The 18,848-nt window shown below is 38.3% G+C and overlaps 1 protein-coding gene across 8 annotated transcripts in view; it reads right to left on the bottom strand.

Moving 5' to 3' along the window:
* Nucleotides 1-1,873: 1,873 nt before the first annotated feature.
* The window catches only part of LOC138333190 (uncharacterized), a 44,420-nt gene continuing 27,445 nt past the window's right edge, over nt 1,874-18,848 (bottom strand). For 3 of the 8 annotated variants that reach the window (XM_069281392.1, XM_069281394.1, XM_069281393.1), the window contains exons 2-3: nt 12,191-12,396; nt 1,874-3,744 (exon numbers count right to left, since the gene is read on the bottom strand). In XM_069281392.1, coding sequence (XP_069137493.1) covers nt 2,319-3,638 — 1,320 coding nt within the window. In that variant the 5' untranslated portion in view covers nt 3,639-3,744; nt 12,191-12,396 and the 3' untranslated portion in view covers nt 1,874-2,318. The other 5 variants (XM_069281398.1, XM_069281396.1, XM_069281395.1 and 2 more) reach the window with 5 other exon arrangements.

The raw sequence follows: 18,848 nt of genomic DNA, 5'->3' as shown, positions 1-18,848 counted from the left end.
GCCTTCCCGTATGTTTACCCTGATACAAATGTTACAATGTACTTATACTATACTTAGATCTATATCTGTCTGTTTCCTTCGTTTGTGGATGGATCGGAGGTCACTAACTCTATATAGCTAGGTGACATCTCATAGGATACACCTACATATTTGAAAGCAATTGCTTCTTTAGGAGTCCCGTTTTTGTTGTGGTATGATTTCAGACCGACCCGAAAAATAACAATACTTTGTCGGAACCATCTCAGGATCATTTCATGCATATTTCAGCCAAATCGCACAGGTAGAACTTCAAAGTTCAAAATGTGTTTTCAAGGTGACGGCCATCTAGGAATTTGGATCGACACGAAAAATAAAAACACTCTGACGGAACCATGTCAGGATCATTTCATGCAAGTTTCAGCCAAATCGCACCGGTAGAACTTGAGAAGAAGTTCAAAATGTGTTTTCAAGTTGGCGGCTGTGGCGGCCATCTTGGATTTTTGATCGACCCGAAAAATAATAACACTTTGTCGGGACCATCTAAGGATAATTTCATGCAGGTTTCAGCCAAATCGCACCGGTAGAACTTGAAGAGAAGTTTAAAATGTGCTTTCTTGGTGGCGACCATCTTGGAATTTGGATCGACACGAAAAATAAAAACACTTTGACGGGACCACGTCAGGATTATTTCATGCAAGTTTCAGCCAAATCGCACCAAAAGAACTTAGGTAGAAGTTCAAAATGTGTTTTCAAGATGGCGGCTGTGGCGGCCATCTTGGATTTTGGATCGACCCGAAAATTAACAACACTTTCTCGGGACCATGTCAGGATCATTTCATGTAAGTTTCAGTAAAACCGCACTGGTAGAACTTGAGTAGGTTCAAAATGTGAAAAGTTAACGCACAGCGCACGTGCGTCAACTTAACAGTTAACAATATCTTCTCAATATATAGTACCACGTACAACACGATTTTATCGATTTTTTTTATCTAGATCCTTAAAACGTAAAAAATGGCCTATGTGTACTATAGCGAGTATAGATTAATATACAAAATAAAGACTAACTAGATCCTTGTGGGGACACAATAAATTTACCTGCTCAAAATAGATAAACAATCAAATGATCGTGTCCTGTCGCTGCACTGTACTCTACGATGGTCATGCAACCAAAACAAGGGCAGTAAAATTCTGGTTCATGACTGCCCTGTTATGATAGACCCTGCTGCTGCTTTTGCATAAAAGGTGACTAAATTTGGAACCTTATCTTTTCTGTACCCCATAAATTATGCCCTTCTTCCTAACGCCTTCCTTGACACCACCTCCCTTTTGGTCTTGAATTAAGCGTTCGCCTCTTAAAAAGGCTTTGGCTTCCTGTCCCTTGCATAACGCTCAGCATAAAAGGGGATGGAACGACTGGTTTGCCGTTGCCAGATGTGATTGAATGAAGTCCGTTGTTCCGTGTTATTGGCATGATGCTTCAGTAAGATAGCACTATAAAAAGACAAAAGTTACACCAAATATCATAGCCTTCCAAAACACGCGGTAATCATTTACTCAGGCAACATTTGATATAGGAGAGATCGTAAATGACCCTGGCTGTTAATGGAACATTACATTGTACCAATAATTCAATATGTGAAACTGCAGTATCATGTAGTTTATGCAAACCAGAACAAAGCATAAATAAAACCACCAGTTTTGAACATTACTCCAATTGGCTTGAGTCTTTTCGTCACTAAATATGGTAATACTGAAAATTGTATTGCGTGCGGCCGTGACTTAGTCATGCCCGACTATCGATCAAACGGTGGCCAGCTCAGCGCGGACAAAACTGTGATAAAGCAACTAGTGTTGGGAGTACACGGCCGAGCAAAGACAACACAAAACACTAACCTGTTTCTCCACAAATTTATTCGATGGATACCGAAGATTTGAGAATGATCGTGATCTCCAATAATAATTGTCTAGCGTTCGCTAATGACACAAGTATGTCTTTATACAACAGTCGGTATTCCTATGGCAAGCCGGTAATGGCATGTAATTGTCTGAATTATATTCTCATCAAATCGAACTGATGCCGAAACAAATTGATAGATCCTTTTCCAACACATGTAGGCCAGCCCTTGGTTACACTCGTTCAATTCACGCGCGACGTGGTATCAGATTCTATATATAGAAACCGGAAGTCAAACTTATAATATAAACTCATAATATATATAATAATGGAAATCTACAATTAATTGCACAAAAAAGACAACCTTTTCTTTAAAATAAACGTAAATGTCCTTCTCTGAAAGAAAAGCCTGATATCATGAACAGAAAACATCACTAGGGCGTTGTTATGGTATATCGAGGGGGTTGTTCACTATGTGATCCCTAGGGAGTCGTTTACGTCGATGTTTCCTGGAGTTTAGAACCACGAGCTGGTCCGAAAAAATCATATTTCCATACATAACAGTTGCCTGAGTATTATCATTTAGTATATCGGAAGGGGTTTCCGAAAGACAACTATCGGAACTCCTCGCCGAGCTATTCATATGCGCCAAAGTATATGACGTCCATGTGTTGATATCGCGATCATATCTAACTTCGATATCGTCCGAGAAACTAGTGGTATCACTCTTGTCGAGACTTCCCAGGTCCATGTTGTACTCGGACGATTCCGTTAGGTCTGTACAGTCAGAAGACGCTGACATATTCTCCAGCTCGTTCTCCATTAGACGTTCGTATAGTCCGTCATATTCCTCTGTGCTGTATGACCCGTGCTCGCTCGAACTATCAACATTGACGATCTTTGAGTTCAACAAATCGTAAGGTATCCCTCCGCCAGAAGCACTGTCACCACTGGCCTCCGCACCGAAACCTAAAAATCCAGTATCCCCGACGTCCGGCGTTATGTCCACTGGAATCTTACTTAAACACTCGACACTTTCTCCAGACGATTTAGAATCCGGCGATATGTCTATCTCCGGTTTGTGTTGAATTGTTTCCTCCTCAACAACGTCATGTTTGATTTGTGCGAAACACTTAGCGACAGGTACAGGTATACACGTCTGGACAGACACACCACTATTGTCAGTCATGTCCGTGTTAACAGATATAGAACGCTTTGGCGCCGGATGAGAAGTGCTACAAGACGCTTCATGATGAAGCAGATCGAGTAACGGAGCGCCTGCGTAGTCACCCATATCGGTACCTAGAGATAATGATCGTTTCGGTGTCCGTTCAGCATTACTAGAAATATTCAAAGGGTCAGAAAACACCAATGACCTCCCCCACCTTGACCGATGTTCGCCAGGGGTGATTTGTAAATATGAAAGGTCAAGGTCAGGAGATGCGTCATACGCTCTCGTTTCCTCTACGCGGAGAAGGTCACGTTTAACTTCGTCTGTTCGTTTAAGAATATTTGATGGTGATCTAGCAGTTTTAGATACAGGTGATTTTCCCTCTCGTCGCCATTTTGTTCCATAAGTTTTGTCAATTTTTGCGGTAACAGAGTCAATTTGCTCTACCAATGTTTTGAGATCGGTGACTACTTGTTGTAGGTTTCCTTGGAGATGTTCTAAATTTAGTACCATCTTTTTTACCATGTCTTTGACCTGCTTGTCACGTGATTGTACGTGAATATTTTCCTGAGTCTGTGCATGTCCAAACATCATTCACACAAAGATCTGATATGATGCCACTGTTTCCTGCAAAGTTCATCGAACCGTAACACACCATGTCTGTTGCGATCACTCCAAGGACACAACGAAATCCTCTGATCTGAAACATACAACGTGGTATAAATGTGAATGACTGGCGTGTACATGTCTATATGTTAGCTCTCTAATACTCTAAAGTATCCTTTTGTTCATGTAGTTTACGTTTTCATTTGGATTTACATACTGAAATATTGCAATCTCCAGTTGTGGCCAACTAAAAGAATACCAATTCCATTCCGTCCCCCAGTTGTGGCCAACTAAAAGAATACCAATTCCATTCCGTCCCCCTACTCTTGGTGGAGCGTACATGTCATCAACCCTGACCCAGATTTGTTATTCCCGTCACTTGTAATCACTCTCTGGAACGTATTTTTTATGTTCATTGCATCATTTCTCAAGATACTCATATTTGGTTTTATAGCGGTGAGTTCCGATCAACAACTATGGGCATCTACGGAGTCCTTGTCTCGCATACGTGTGAATTACTTGTGCGTTACAAATTGACCCCCCACATGAAGCAAGCAGAAGCCTTAATTTAGATACCCCATTGTGGCTTAGTCACAGAAAAAAAAACACGTCATTGTCCATTCAGTGGCTACATTATGGTCCATTAATTGGATAACTACGTTTGAAATGGACATCGTGATCCGTTTAATGCACATCGAGGGAATTCTGCCATCCAAAAAGCAGTCGTAATATCTGTAGCCTGCAGGTGTGGGGTATAATTCGGTATTACTGGTTTCTAAATGGACGTATTTGTTTTAACATAAAGAGAACATCACATTAATGCAAAAAAAATGTTCCTATGGTAACGCATTACCGCAGGTATTGGATAAAACCTTCAGGGTCGCGGAGGCAGCAGCAACGTTCGCCATGTCACAACCATAAATGCCATTGTGGCAAGGTATATTGTATATGTATTGCTGTTTTCGGGTATTGTTTTAGACCAACATCAAAGATGGCCATGGTTCTGATATTTGCAATGATACAATCAATTGTTCTCATCCGTCAAGTTTAACAAAAGTAATACTAATACATAGTTCATTGGGCGTCTTCCTTCTGTGGAGACTGTTTTCGTTCGACCTTGATGTTTTGTTACATCCTCAACCAACACCAACGTTCTCGCGTGATATAAACTTTCAAATATTAACTTACAATTAACATCCCAATACCGTTTCAACTCTGTTTAGCATCGTCTTAACGTTTTCGTTAGGTCTGAACATTCTAGTAATAACGCTTTCGTATAGTCTTGATGTTGCTGCAAACTGTACAATAGAAAATTATCGTTAAATCTTACAGAGCGCGTTTAACGTATTCTTTGAATTTAATTTTCAACTTCTTGTCAAATGTTATGGAGCCATAGTGTTGACGAGAATTCACTGAGTTTACAAGAACGATATGATTTAAAGATACTTGGAAAGTTGAACCAATTAACGATTAATTGATGCTCGTTATTACTTTACATAACGATAGCATTACCCGCACTGATGTCGACAGCATTTCCGATTCTATTTTAAAATATAACATATTTTGTGTGACAGGGAAGGAAATTGTACTAGACTAGGTCTTATATACTGGCGTCACAGCGCTTTACGCTTTCCGCGTTAATTTATTCGACGACACGAACCAAATTGTAAGCCAGAATTAACGAAAGTACTCAAAGCAGATAGAAATGATGGAAAATGTCGTCAACTCATCAAATTTGAGTATTCCACGGGGATCAAACTGTTTCATCCAACCCCTTCCCCGCCCGTCTTGTTCTTCACGGACCGTCAATGTCGTGCACGCTCCAGCTAACCAACGAGACCGATGGACTCCACAGGGATAGATTGAGATAGTCTTTATTGATTTATAGAACCATTAACTCAATTTAATCCTAATTAACACGAAAACAAACAACAGGTTTGGTTAACATTTCAACGATGTCGTCTTAATTTAGAGAAATCGAACGAGGCTGCTTGCGTTTACTACAATGTATTGACCTATTTATTTAAAACTGATTATATTTTGTTTAGTTGGCAATTTCTCAACTCACGTTGTTGCTTGGATAAAAATGTACGTATTCATTCCAAATGCTATTGCATGGAAATAGTTATTATACGCAATAAATTCACATAATCGATTTTCCCTTATTTTTATCACTTTATATTTTGACCTGTTTTATAAAACACTTTTCAAAGCAAAGCGTTATTTGTATATAAGTGATCGTAACGCCTCGCGGGAACCACGTGACATCTGTTGACTACTACCCACGTCATGTCGCTACGAAACAAATACGATGAGTTGCCTTAAATGAAATAATAAAAAATAAAGGTAATAAATTCTGCTTTATATGAACAAAACTCTGAGTCATCAATTCCTACACCGAACGAAGCACTACAATATGACAGTTGAGTATACAGATATCGGACCATGGCTACTCAACTCCACAATTTCTGTATGGTAGGCGTATTACTCATAGGCTATTGTTTGCAGTTCGATCAGATGCATATAGCAGCGTTTTGTAAAGCGCAGCTTGTAATGTCAAGAGACATTTATGCAACCGGAAGTAGGGCATGTAGCTATGGAAACCATACGCAACTAAAGAAGCCATGTTAACAAGGAAGCCAATTACTAGTCTGGAAATTAGAGAATATCATTATTATTTACTAATGGGGTAGAAATGAAAACTTCTGTGGTAGCTGCTGAAGTAGGTCAAATCATTATGGCATATTAGAACAGACATGTTTCATTACAATCATATTAGAACAGACATGTTTCATTACAATCATTTAATAGTTGTAACATGAACCAGTCTACAAAGGAAGGACTCGATTATTTTTCGTCGATCTTTATTTGATATTGTCCGCTTATTAAAACAAATCTTACACACATGTAAAAATACAATCAGATGATTTCTGATTAACTATATATACATGTAAATAACATTTTCAACTTTGAACATGGTGGACTTTAGATAATTTTTCATACTATTTAAAGATGTTCCACCGCTGAGAAATGGTATTTTTTCACTATCAAAAACAGCAGCAGACGATTTAGTATGTTTTCTTCAGTTCCAAAAGTTACTTACTTTACACCATTATCGCCATTGAAAAGTTTGAGCTTCCAATTTTTCTTCAAGTTAAAAACATAAAAAATATCAATTGCATCCCGAAAAAAATCCGTGGCACTATATCCTATATGGAAAAAAGTACTGCGCATGACCCAAAGGCAAAATAAATTATTTCATATTATTTTGTGTGTTAATTAGACTTATGTATAAAACGATTAAAGTGAACAGTCGGGCAAAGAAAACCAGTCTAAATGCGTTCATTGGCCTTCCAAATGTTCTCGCATATTAATACGACGGTCAAGTTCTGCTTACGTTTCCCAATTCTGACCATTGAAATAAAGAAAAGCTGAAAGCATTGAAAGCGAGGCTGCGTGGAAATGTAACCACGGACACAGTCAGCCGGGAGGACGTCTTAGGATTCCTATACTTTAAATTATTTTCTACTTACGCAGACAGACTTTGACGAGAAAGTTTATTTTTCTATTCCATAAGAAATTATACTGGATACATTCACACCATTTTTACCGACTTTAGTCATCCTTGCCCGACTGTTCACTTTATTAAACAGTAAATATTGTTCAAAGGATGACTATCATTTATGCTCTGTCGGCGGTGGAACACATTCACGTAAATGGACTCGTGGTAACTTATTTTCGCCTTCTTGTCCTTACCACAACTATTTCACAACTGTTGTAATTTTACGATTGACACTCATGTGGTTCTACAATACGTATGTTTGAAACATTTTGGCGTGCGTTTCATTTTCGTCATTCCGAATCACACGTGAAAATCAGTTTTATCGTGCTAGCATTTCTTAAAGATGCTCCACCGCCGACAAATGGTATTTTTTCACTATCAAAAACAGGAGCAGACGATTTAGTATTTTTCTTCAGTTACAAAAGTTACTTACTTTACACTATTACCACCATTGAAAAGTTTGAGCTTCTAATTTTACTTAAAGTTAAATATACGAAAAAGAATTAATTGCATCCCGAAAAAATTCCGTGGCACTATATCTTATATGGAATGAAGTAATGATTGCGCATGCACCAAAGGCGAAATAAATTATTTTATGTTATTTTTTTGTGTTAATTAGGCATATATATACACGATTAAACACCAATTATTGTTCAAATAATGAATATCATTTATGCTCTGTCGGCGGTGGAGCATCTTTAAATGTCCCACGTTCATGTTTGAATAATGAATTTCACATCAGCAGGTGGGGTTCGTGTAACAAGAAAATATCGGAACACATGTATATCCCCTGTAGGTAAAATTACATCTTTCGTTTTCCTTTTATTCTCCAAACCCTTGAAGACTCCCGTATTAACTCTATCCCTTTCCGTTTGCAGCTGCAGACCCTTTTGTCCCTCCAGCCCGGCCTACACAGCTGTGTAACAATGCACGGAGTCCTTGTGTAACAATACACACGGGGTACATTACGCATGTTGCATTAATGTCTAGTCCCACGCTACACAAAAGGTAGGTTCTCCTCACCCGAATCTTCAATTGCTTGTGCTTGACTGTCTAATTTTGTGGGGGTTTTTTTAACGTGTAAGAGGTATTAATTTTAACACCAACCGACAGATGGCGTGGCACTTTCTCTTCTCCCTACAATAGGAACTTGAAACACAATATCGCTTGCGTATACTCGCCCTTTTCTGTAGAAAAAATACTGAAAAGTGCCTAAACGTACACTATATACCAAACCTAGGATTTCCTTTAGATATTTTCTGCATAGCGAACATTCTGACCAACATTAAACTAGCTAATCTAACACTGTAATTTAATTTCATTCATCTCTTCACAGTTTTCAAACTTATGTTGGGCAACTGGCAAGTACTGACCGAAGGTCGATGTATTTTCTCCATGTATTTCAACTACTGTAATCATGGAAATTTATACCTCGTGAAGACGGTTTTGCCGCGAAAATATCCATATGCCTAATATTTAATATTTTGTGAATATATGCAATGTGTTTATTTCTGAAAAGACTGGGTGTATATCTATCTGGAAAATACATGTTAGACCACCGCGAAAGGTTTGACCTTTAAAAATATCGAAATTAAATATTAGCGAGAATACCCATGTTTTCAGTAGCATTCCTCTCCTAAAACCGACATCTTGGACCATGGCAAGACGAAATATGCTGTGTCGTATCACCGTTTTCTCATCCTTTCTCAAATTACCATATATATTGTCGAAGATATGTCCATGTACAGGTACATTTTAAGACCTTGATCGTTTGGAAGAGCCTCTTAAATCATTATGTATATCAATGACTGAACTTTCTGTAACCCCTAATGGTAATTAGTTACATTTGATATTGCTGCAAATGTAGGTGTGTTATTACTATCACCGTACTATTTATATCAAAATATTTATAAGTTAATAATGTGGCACCTGTATCATAGAAACACATAGAAACACAGAAGGTAGTAAAACGGACACTGAACATTATAGAGCTGTTTACTACAGGGGCAACAATGTACATTGGCTCATCAATACATATTTATATATCATTAATATTAAAGACATTTACAGCGTCAAAACAAAACTTCGATTTGCACGACAAGGTAACAGCTGACTGTTAGATGAAGTTAATGCAAGCTTATCAACACAACGCTGTGATTTCTTGTGCTTGCTTTTACACCTATTATTTCTTTGTCTAGTACTATAAAGGCGAATTTTATAATGAACTACAGCGAGTTTCTACAATGTTACACGATATGAATTACAGTCAGCTTACTTATTCATATCGTTTTCTTGATTTTTCAAGCTTACTGACAGAATATTGTCATGAACTAGTACAAGCTCATTGACAGAACATTGGTATGAACTAGTACAAGCTCATTGACAGAACATTGGTATGAACTAGTACAAGCTCATTGACAGAACATTGTTATGAACTAGTACAAGCTTACTGACAGAATATTGTCATGAACTAGACAAGCTCACTGACAGAACATTGGTATGAACTACTGCAAATACTGACAGAACTTTGTATGAACTACTGCACAACTTGACAGAACTTGGTATGAACTACTGCAAGCATACTGACAGAACTTTGGTATGAACTACTGCAAATACTGACAGAACTTTGGTATGAACTACTGCAAATATGACAGAACTTTGGTATGAACTGTACACTGCAATACTGACAGAACTTTGGTATGAACTACTGCAAATATACTGACAGAACTTTGGTATGACTACTGCAATACTGACAGAACTTTGGTATGAACTACTGCAAATACTGACAGAACTTTGGTATGAACTACTGCAAATACTGACAGAACTTTGGTATGAACTACTGCAAATACTGACAGAACTTTGGTATGAACTACTGCAAATACTGACAGAACTTTGGTATGAACTACTGCAAATACTGACAGAACTTTGGTATGAACTACTGCAAATACTGACAGAACTTTGGTATGAACTACTGCAAATACTGACAGAACTTTGGTATGAACTACTGCAAATACTGACAGAACTTTGGTAGAACACTACGCAAATACTGACAGAACTTTGGTATGAACTACTGCAAATACTGACAGAACTTTGGTATGAACTACTGCAAATACTGACAGAACTTTGGTATGAACTACTGCAAATACTGACAGAACTTTGGTATGAACTACTGCAAATACTGACAGAACTTTGGTATGAACTACTGCAAATACTGACAGAACTTTGGTATGAACTACTGCAAATACTGACAGAACTTTGGTATGAACTACTGCAAATACTGACAGAACTTTGGTATGAACTACTGCAAATACTGACAGAACTTTGGTATGAACTACTGCAAATACTGACAGAACTTTGGTATGAACTACTGCAAATACTGACAGAACTTTGGTATGAACTACTGCAAGTTTACTGACAGAATATCAGCACGATCCAATGCCAGCTCACTAACAGAACATTAGCCTGAATTACAGTAAGCTCATTGACTGAACATTGGCATGAAATACTACAAGCTTACTGACAGAACATAGGCATGACTATTGCAAACTTACTGACATAACATTGGCATTAATTACTGCAAGCTAACTGACATAACATCAGTATGAATTATTGCAGGCTTACTGACAGATTATTGGTATGAATTACTGCAAGTTGACATCAAATATACAAACAGAAATGTCTTTATCCACAAGAGGTATTTCACTGATAAGCTGTAAGCTTGCTAGTTAACGACAGAAACAAATTATCTAATTGGCATCAATTACTGCAGATAACGACCAGTAAAAGTGTACTCATCACAAACGCATCAGTTACTAGCGGTTAACCAGTGTTAATTCACGTTTGTTCCGAAGACTCGTTACATCTAAATGACCAGATTTCGACTTGAAAAACTACAAGTATATGCCAGTAATTTGACATGGCGTTCTGCTATTCTCCGACCGCTAATATTGACATGAAGCATTGCAAGCTCATTGCTGCTGTAAATCCTGATGAATTACACGTCTTATTTTCGGGTAATGACTCAAGCCCTCGACTAGATGATAGACGATCGCGTGACAGGATATACACGTGCAACATGCACGTAACAATTTACACCTGTAATACCGGGATGAGTCAGTGTACAAATAACAATAGGAAATTGTTAATGGAAGCACAGGTAACGGTAGTCAATACAGGTGTTTAGTTACGGGTGAACAACTCCGAATAAAGGTGTTGACATTTCGAATAACTACATATCTGTAAATTACAGATGTCGACAACTGGAAAAAACGACCTACAGAAATGCTCATTACTATAACACTGACGTGATACGGTTGTGAAAAAACTAAGTAGTTCTGACGATAGCATGCATACCAACGACGTTCAAAGTTACTTTGGTAACAGAAGACAGTGGCGTTGATATGCTAGCATTTAAGTAAATATAATAATGTAACGAAATGACTAATTATGATTTTAAACTAAAAATCTATAGGAAGATGATGGCAATAGTGTAAAACCAAACTGATTATAGAGGATGAGCCAGAGCTTAAACATCAGTTGTCAGATATATCTATAACTGTATCAGTAACATTCAGAGATGTCGATAACAAAACAACGACGTTTGACGTTCCAAATATTAATGCCTTTAGAGATTTTGACAGCTAAAACGACTTTTAGAGATGTTTTCCAGATATAACTATATCTAGAAATGTGACAGCTGAAACAACATTTAGAGATGTTGACAGCTAAACCCATATTTATATAGAGTAGCTAAATCAAATGGTATATGGACATGCCTACAACTAAAACGGTAACCCTAAGAGATGTCATATATAGTCTAGGTATAATTCTATCAACTTATTGTCCCTAAAATGATGGTCACACTCGTAATTATTACCTTTGCTACCCTATTCCACATGAGATCAGTCATGAAGTCATTTAATGAACTACATTTATGTAATACTCTGCTTTAATAAGAATTGTGTACGATTACACTTACCCATAAACAAAAGTAGTCGTTCCCTACACGAGAACACGGAACGGAACAACCCACACACCAATCTCAATGAAAGTTTCCATCTGTGTATCCGACACGGAATGGCCTGTACACAATCTTGGGGCCCGAGTTTCCGTATCGGATTTCTCTTTAAGTTCACATCCAACTCCACATTCTAGGGACGACCATTATCCATCTCACAAGCGTTCCTGTAAAAAAGGGAGGTAATTAGTTGTGACCTGAGAGAATGTAGATGGTTAAATTGATTACGTACATGTTTTACTGATTGAAGAATACGACGGGGAGATCTTTACATTACGAATCCACCAATATCACGCAGCGCACATCTCTGTACGTAAACGACCTCACACGTAATGCTTTTCCAATTAAAAACACGTGCATCCATCATAAACAATATGACATGTTCTCATCCTTTCTAACATTAAAGTGAAATGAGCGCATATAGCTCTCTCCATGTATAGTAGACCGCCGCACGAGGGTGCTTCCCAGGGCTCGCGGATCAATCGCAGAGCGGTCCGGGAGATGGTTTGGAGAGAAAGACATTACGTGTACTTTAGATAAATTTTCTCTCAAATGGTGAATAAACTTACAAACAAAACCTTAACCTGACTCACAGGGATCTGCACGCGATCATGGTCACGTGAGAATCACTGTGTTAGAAGTACATCTGTGTACGACTGAAATGGATGCAGGGAAATGAAACAGGACTATTGAATTGTAATGTACATTTCAATTTTCATTCTGAAATGGAACAAGATAATCATATTTCATCAGTGCAGTGTTGAGATATGTATACCGAGGGCTCTCGTAATAATGTCCACGCTACAACATTCGGTAATTAAGGAAACACGTATACTTGGTACATTGCATCACAGATGAAATCAATTATTGCATCCTCTTATTGTATTGTTCTATAAAATCATATTTCTATAGAACCTGGGTACCTGCGCATTGTTCATAGCTAATTGTAATGAGCACCGGAACTATCCTCGATATTCTGTGAGTTACTATCGTTATATTCACTAACGACAGTGATAGTTACTCCTGATGAATGGAGGGCGCATTTGAGCAATAAAAAAGTTATCAAAACAAACTATACACCGGAACGAGACATATTGCGACTTTGTCGATGGAACTACATTATGTACACTGAAACAGAGGGAAGTTATGTACTAAATGGAAGACAATAATTCCCGATTTATAGATACAGTTATCCTTATAGATCATTATCGTAGCAATAGCTTGCATCGGTCCGTGCTCCCTCGGGTACCATATAACAAGTAACACGATTAATATCACATATACCAGCATAATATACATAGTGCTAACACATCCCCTGAAATGTTTTTCTTATAAAAATGACAAACATGTACTTAAGCTACTTGTACATTGTAAGTATGTACATATACCGTGAGATAAATGTGTATTATCAGTTTACCTGACAGACTCCTTACATACATTGTACCTTATATAGATCTTAGACCAGTCTATATGATCTCCTTATTGATCATAAGACTATATATATCCGACCTACCTACCGTGTATATAGGGTCCGTGACAGTGGAATTAATTAATACATCTCACACATGTCCTAATTAATCACTAATAAACTAGAGGTACTGGAGCAGTGAGACCATTCTCCTTGCTCCTACATCCGTGTACGCCCTTCCCGTCGGCTCACGATACTATACTGACTCTCTCCCTCAACTGGAATTTGTCAAAGACATCAATGCCACCAACTGCTTTCTTACATCCACATTAACCTTCAATACACAGTCGCAATTTTTTCCAATAATTCCGTTATAACCATCGCGTTTGAACATGTTTGGAGCAGAAGGCGTGACGTCCATTGCATTATTTATGAATGAAAACACATGGAGAGACGAACTAAATTATTAACTAGCGTTTTGTTTGATGTAATATCTTGCTGGAGGAATTAAACTTCAAACACTCCAATACAGGTTCCAGGTGAGTGACAGTGTAACGCTTGGCCAACTTAATCACTATAAAACAAATCGTTGTAAAACCGACGTGCTCTCGAAATCAATGAACAAAATAGCCACACTGCATTAAATTCGCCGTAAGATCTCTGTTAAATGCTCCGGCTTTTGAAATGGTCTCACAGAAATATCTCTTAACGCGCAATGGTGTGCTTTCAACAAGCTGCCCCTGCTCTCATCGAGGCGATCGAAATACTGGCCAGGTTTAACTTACCACAAAGAAATTATGCACTACTAATACTGCTTAGCGACTTTAGCAGCCGAGCACAGTAAAACCCCTATCACTGGCAGGCATGGCATAAGGTTTCCTTTTAATTCTGATCTGTTTTTTATTCTGTTCAATTGGCATTTTATTTGGCAAACGGCGCAGTTTGTTTTCTCCACTTATTGAATTACTTACATGTTTATCAGCTGTTAAAGCGTTTAGTCTGTGTAATCAGGGAATCAGATAGCTTTATAAACCAGAGAGATACACACGTACGTATTACACAGTTGGTTATTTCAGGAGTAGTCTCTTTGTGCTACGTCACGTTTATACCTCAGTCAAAAACCTGTTACTCTGTGTCCCGTGACCCGGCTCGAACCCGGAACGTTACCCATATGATCATAACAACTAACAAAACTCCTCTGATGAGTAATCAGATCTACAAGGAGTCAGCGAGATGTGAAAGAAGTGAAACCTTAACTTTCTATATAAAAGTTCAAATTAGACGTCACAGCATGACATTAAGTATATTATAAAGTAAAGTTCACATGGGATGTGACATTATGTAACGGTTTAAGATTCTCTTCTTTTGGTCCTTTGGGTTCATCGCGAGACTCTTGATTAAACGAACCAGGCTTTGCTGCTGTTGTTGAATTTCTTATTAAACCATGGTCAAGGCACACCACAGTCTGTACAATTGTTTTTGAAGTGGGACGATTGGTTTGCCTGTTGTCAGTATAATGTGACCGGGTGGGGTTGCTTGCTGCGAGTCTCTGGCAGCATCCTACACTAATATCATTAAAAGAAAGACAGGAAACTTTTACAAAGAAGCGTAACACCAACATACTGCAGTCTCCCAAAACACGCAAACACTTGGCACGCGCAACACACCGCACACACGGGATGCCGTCCTTAAATACCACTGGCTGTTAGTTAATAGGGCGTTAATTTAATCAGCCATCCTATCTTTATAACGTATGATTTCAGTGATGTACTGTGCACTTACTGAAATAACATTACATCTTAATGTGAGTTTGGCTGTAGCCCAACACACTAGAACACAGAAACTGCCGCTATGTACAATATATCCACACTTTACTTTAAAATTTGTTTTTGATGCACATGTTTGTTTAACATATGCACGAAACTTTGGCCTGTGTGCAAAAGTTTACCGGTGTTAAATGTCAATTAAAGAGTCGAAAATCATAAATATGCATTATATTTTGTTGATTCATAAACTGAAGAGGAGTAACAGAAAATACTTATCCTGGTTTTTGTGAACAAAATACAAAACATGCACAAACGCTTGACCTGAGGGTCCTGTTTATTCTACATTTGGAAAGAATTCAATTTATGTAAATTTTTATATAAATTGTTTTGACTACAATCAGTTTAGTCGAATAGTCTGCATATTTCATACGCTACGAACCGTCTGAATACAGATTCATAAATCACCCTTACTGCAACATTGTCTAGGACATACTCGTGACGTCATACATCTGTTGCCCAATTTTCTGGTGCTGTTGATTAAACGACTCTAGTTTCTCTCTCTCATCTTTTCTACAACCTCTTAAAGTATGGAAGGCAATCTCCCAAGTGTCCACAATAAACTGGGTTTTCTTTTCTCAGCAAACAAGACGATAATGAAGGAAGGCTATTTTTGGAGCTTTGATTGGTATAGAGGCATGACAATTTCATGGACGTTCCTTATAGAATGTCCAGAGGACCCGGAAATGGACCTCCGGCCCAAAACTAATCAGGAGCGGTGTGGCGAGGCTTTGGTGTGATATAAGCTAGACAATGTCTGTGTTGGGGGAGGGTTGATGGTTACTCACACAGTGATCACAAACACAAACACACTTCCCTGTAATTTACAACCATTTGCTTGATTGAAGCTCTTTCACACAAAGATGCGGCTAGCATCTCGAATGAACTCTAACACCTTGTGAAACCCATGATATCAATTACTGAAGTTACCGACCCCATATTTTACACAAATTTTAATGTATGTGTGTAAATCTCAACATATATGTTCACATGTACGTTGTCTGCTACAAAAAAATAAAATAAACGATACACATTGAAATGAAGCATGTCCTTGGGAAAGAGATACAAATGTAAATAGGTTTTCAGGACAAATCAACATACTGATTTTCAAATTACATGAACACATTAAGAACTATAGAGATCATGAACGTCATCAAGTCCTGAATAGTGAATCAAATATATGTATTGCCAGTGGTTTTCACCATGATAATACGGAGGAAGCTTTGGGTTCCTAAGGTAACCACAAAGACATATCACGGCTCCTAAGGGAACCACTATAATATATCAAGGTTCCTAAGGGAACCACTAAGATATATCACGGCTCCTAAGGGAACCACTAAGATATATCAAGGTTCCTAAGGGAACCACTAAGATATATCAAGGTTCCTAAGGGAACCACTAAGATATATCACGGCTCCTAAGGGAACCACTAAGATATATCACGGCTCCTAAGGGAACCACTAAGATATATCAAGGTTCCTAAGGGAACCACTAAGATATATCAAGGTTCCTAAGGAAACCACTAAGATATGTCAAGGACCTAGCAATTGCCATGCTGATACCACTGTGCTAGACTGGCCACCAGACCCTTAGTTGCTGATAAGACTTTCTCAGCAGAGTTCTTTACTAAATTACCTCCCCCTAGTTTGAATCAGACATATAGAAGAGACAAGAATTATCAAGCCAGAAGGTTAAGTGATTTTTTTTTCAAATATTCTAGAGACTGGTGGCCAGTCTACCTACATGTCAACCTCGATAATCCAGGGGTTCCGATCACTTACAATCTCTACACCCCTGGACTATCTCATAGTGAAATTGAAGGCAAATCAGCGGAAAACATTTGACCAATCACAGAACAGCAAAGATTTCCTTTGAAGACTACAGAGAGACCGACTCCTTACATCAAAGCCACACAGTCAACCACAATGAACCGTTATACGGCTCTTTTGATGTACACCAAATGACTAAATTACCTGTTTTGTTCTGTTGTATTATGAGATAGTCCAGGGGTGCAGAGATCGTAAGTGATCGGAACCCCTGGAGTATCGAGGATGCCTACATGTATATCAAAGGTAATTGGTGCGGATTTCATACCAATGATCCATATATGTACACTATAACTGTACATAATTGATAATTGATTTGAATTTGTTGTTAAGCTTTGTGACATATGTACCTCAGTGATATCGTATTTACTACCTGAAAGGTTTGTAAGCAACGCTGATTAGAACTATAAACTTAAGTACAAATATACCGGAAGTATATATCCATGACATGCATGATTAGTTATATAGTTGCGACACGATATACATATACCATTAACCAAACTCGCTTTGTTTAATCAATAATTAGCGTGAATCGACATGTGTCTGACGTAAAATTGAGCCACCCCCAACTTCCAGAAGAGAATTTGCTCTGCATCCCAATTTTCCGAATGGCAATGGGCGCTTCACTTGTAATTAGGCGGAGTAGTTCGTAGCCTTGCGACACACCATCACGCGTATCGCAACCAATGGCGCGTGCATTTCATGATTGAACGGTCACATCGTTACAGAGGCGACCGATTTATAACCGTGAACAACATGAATTTAATCAGAAAACAATAAAGTGTACATAGTTCAAACCGTGACACAACAAAAGAGGGTTGTATTGCTAAAAGTGACGTCGTTCATCCAATATTCATACAAGCCGTGTGTGGGGCCCGTTAACAGAGTCATCTCGCGACTCAGTTGACTGACAGCGTGAAAAGGCAAAAGGTGACATTGTTTATGGAATACAAGACGTATGTATACATAGACCCCAGTGTGTGGAATTATCAAAGTAGAAGGGCGTTACAATGAAGTGCGACAGGTCTCGGTGACAATGCACACATCCATCAGTTATATTGACATCGTGACCAAAGGACGATAGGAGTCTGGTCGGTTTGATTTCATAATACCTAAGGGACCTGAATACAGTGTAATTTCCATACATACAATTTCTACAAAAGACTTAACACGACTACATATTGCCTTAGCGTTGTAGATCGATATTACAGAAATTAGTTATCGTTACCGACTACACACATTTTCATTAGATTTTCGAAAGTTTCTCTGCGTATTTTGATGCAATTGTTTTTGGGGGACTACGGAATGTTCTGGTGACAGTGAATTCTCGCCAAGTCTTTTCGTTGTTAGTTCCCTGAAGATTAATTCTAACGGAAATGTACATACATATAAGTATGTGACATCAATGTACTGTTAATAAGGAAACTACATACAGACACACACTGCCGAAGACAGCAACAAACAATGAAATAAAGCTGGCTACATGGTATTGACAATGAGAAACCATTCGTCTCCCTTGATTACATGGTACCAGTTTTGTAGTCTATGGCGTGTCTTCTGAT

Source organism: Argopecten irradians, chromosome 10 (genome assembly GCF_041381155.1).
Source record: "Argopecten irradians isolate NY chromosome 10, Ai_NY, whole genome shotgun sequence".
Classification (NCBI taxonomy): Eukaryota; Metazoa; Mollusca; class Bivalvia; order Pectinida; family Pectinidae; genus Argopecten; species Argopecten irradians.
This window is presented reverse-complemented; position numbering and strand designations above follow the sequence as displayed.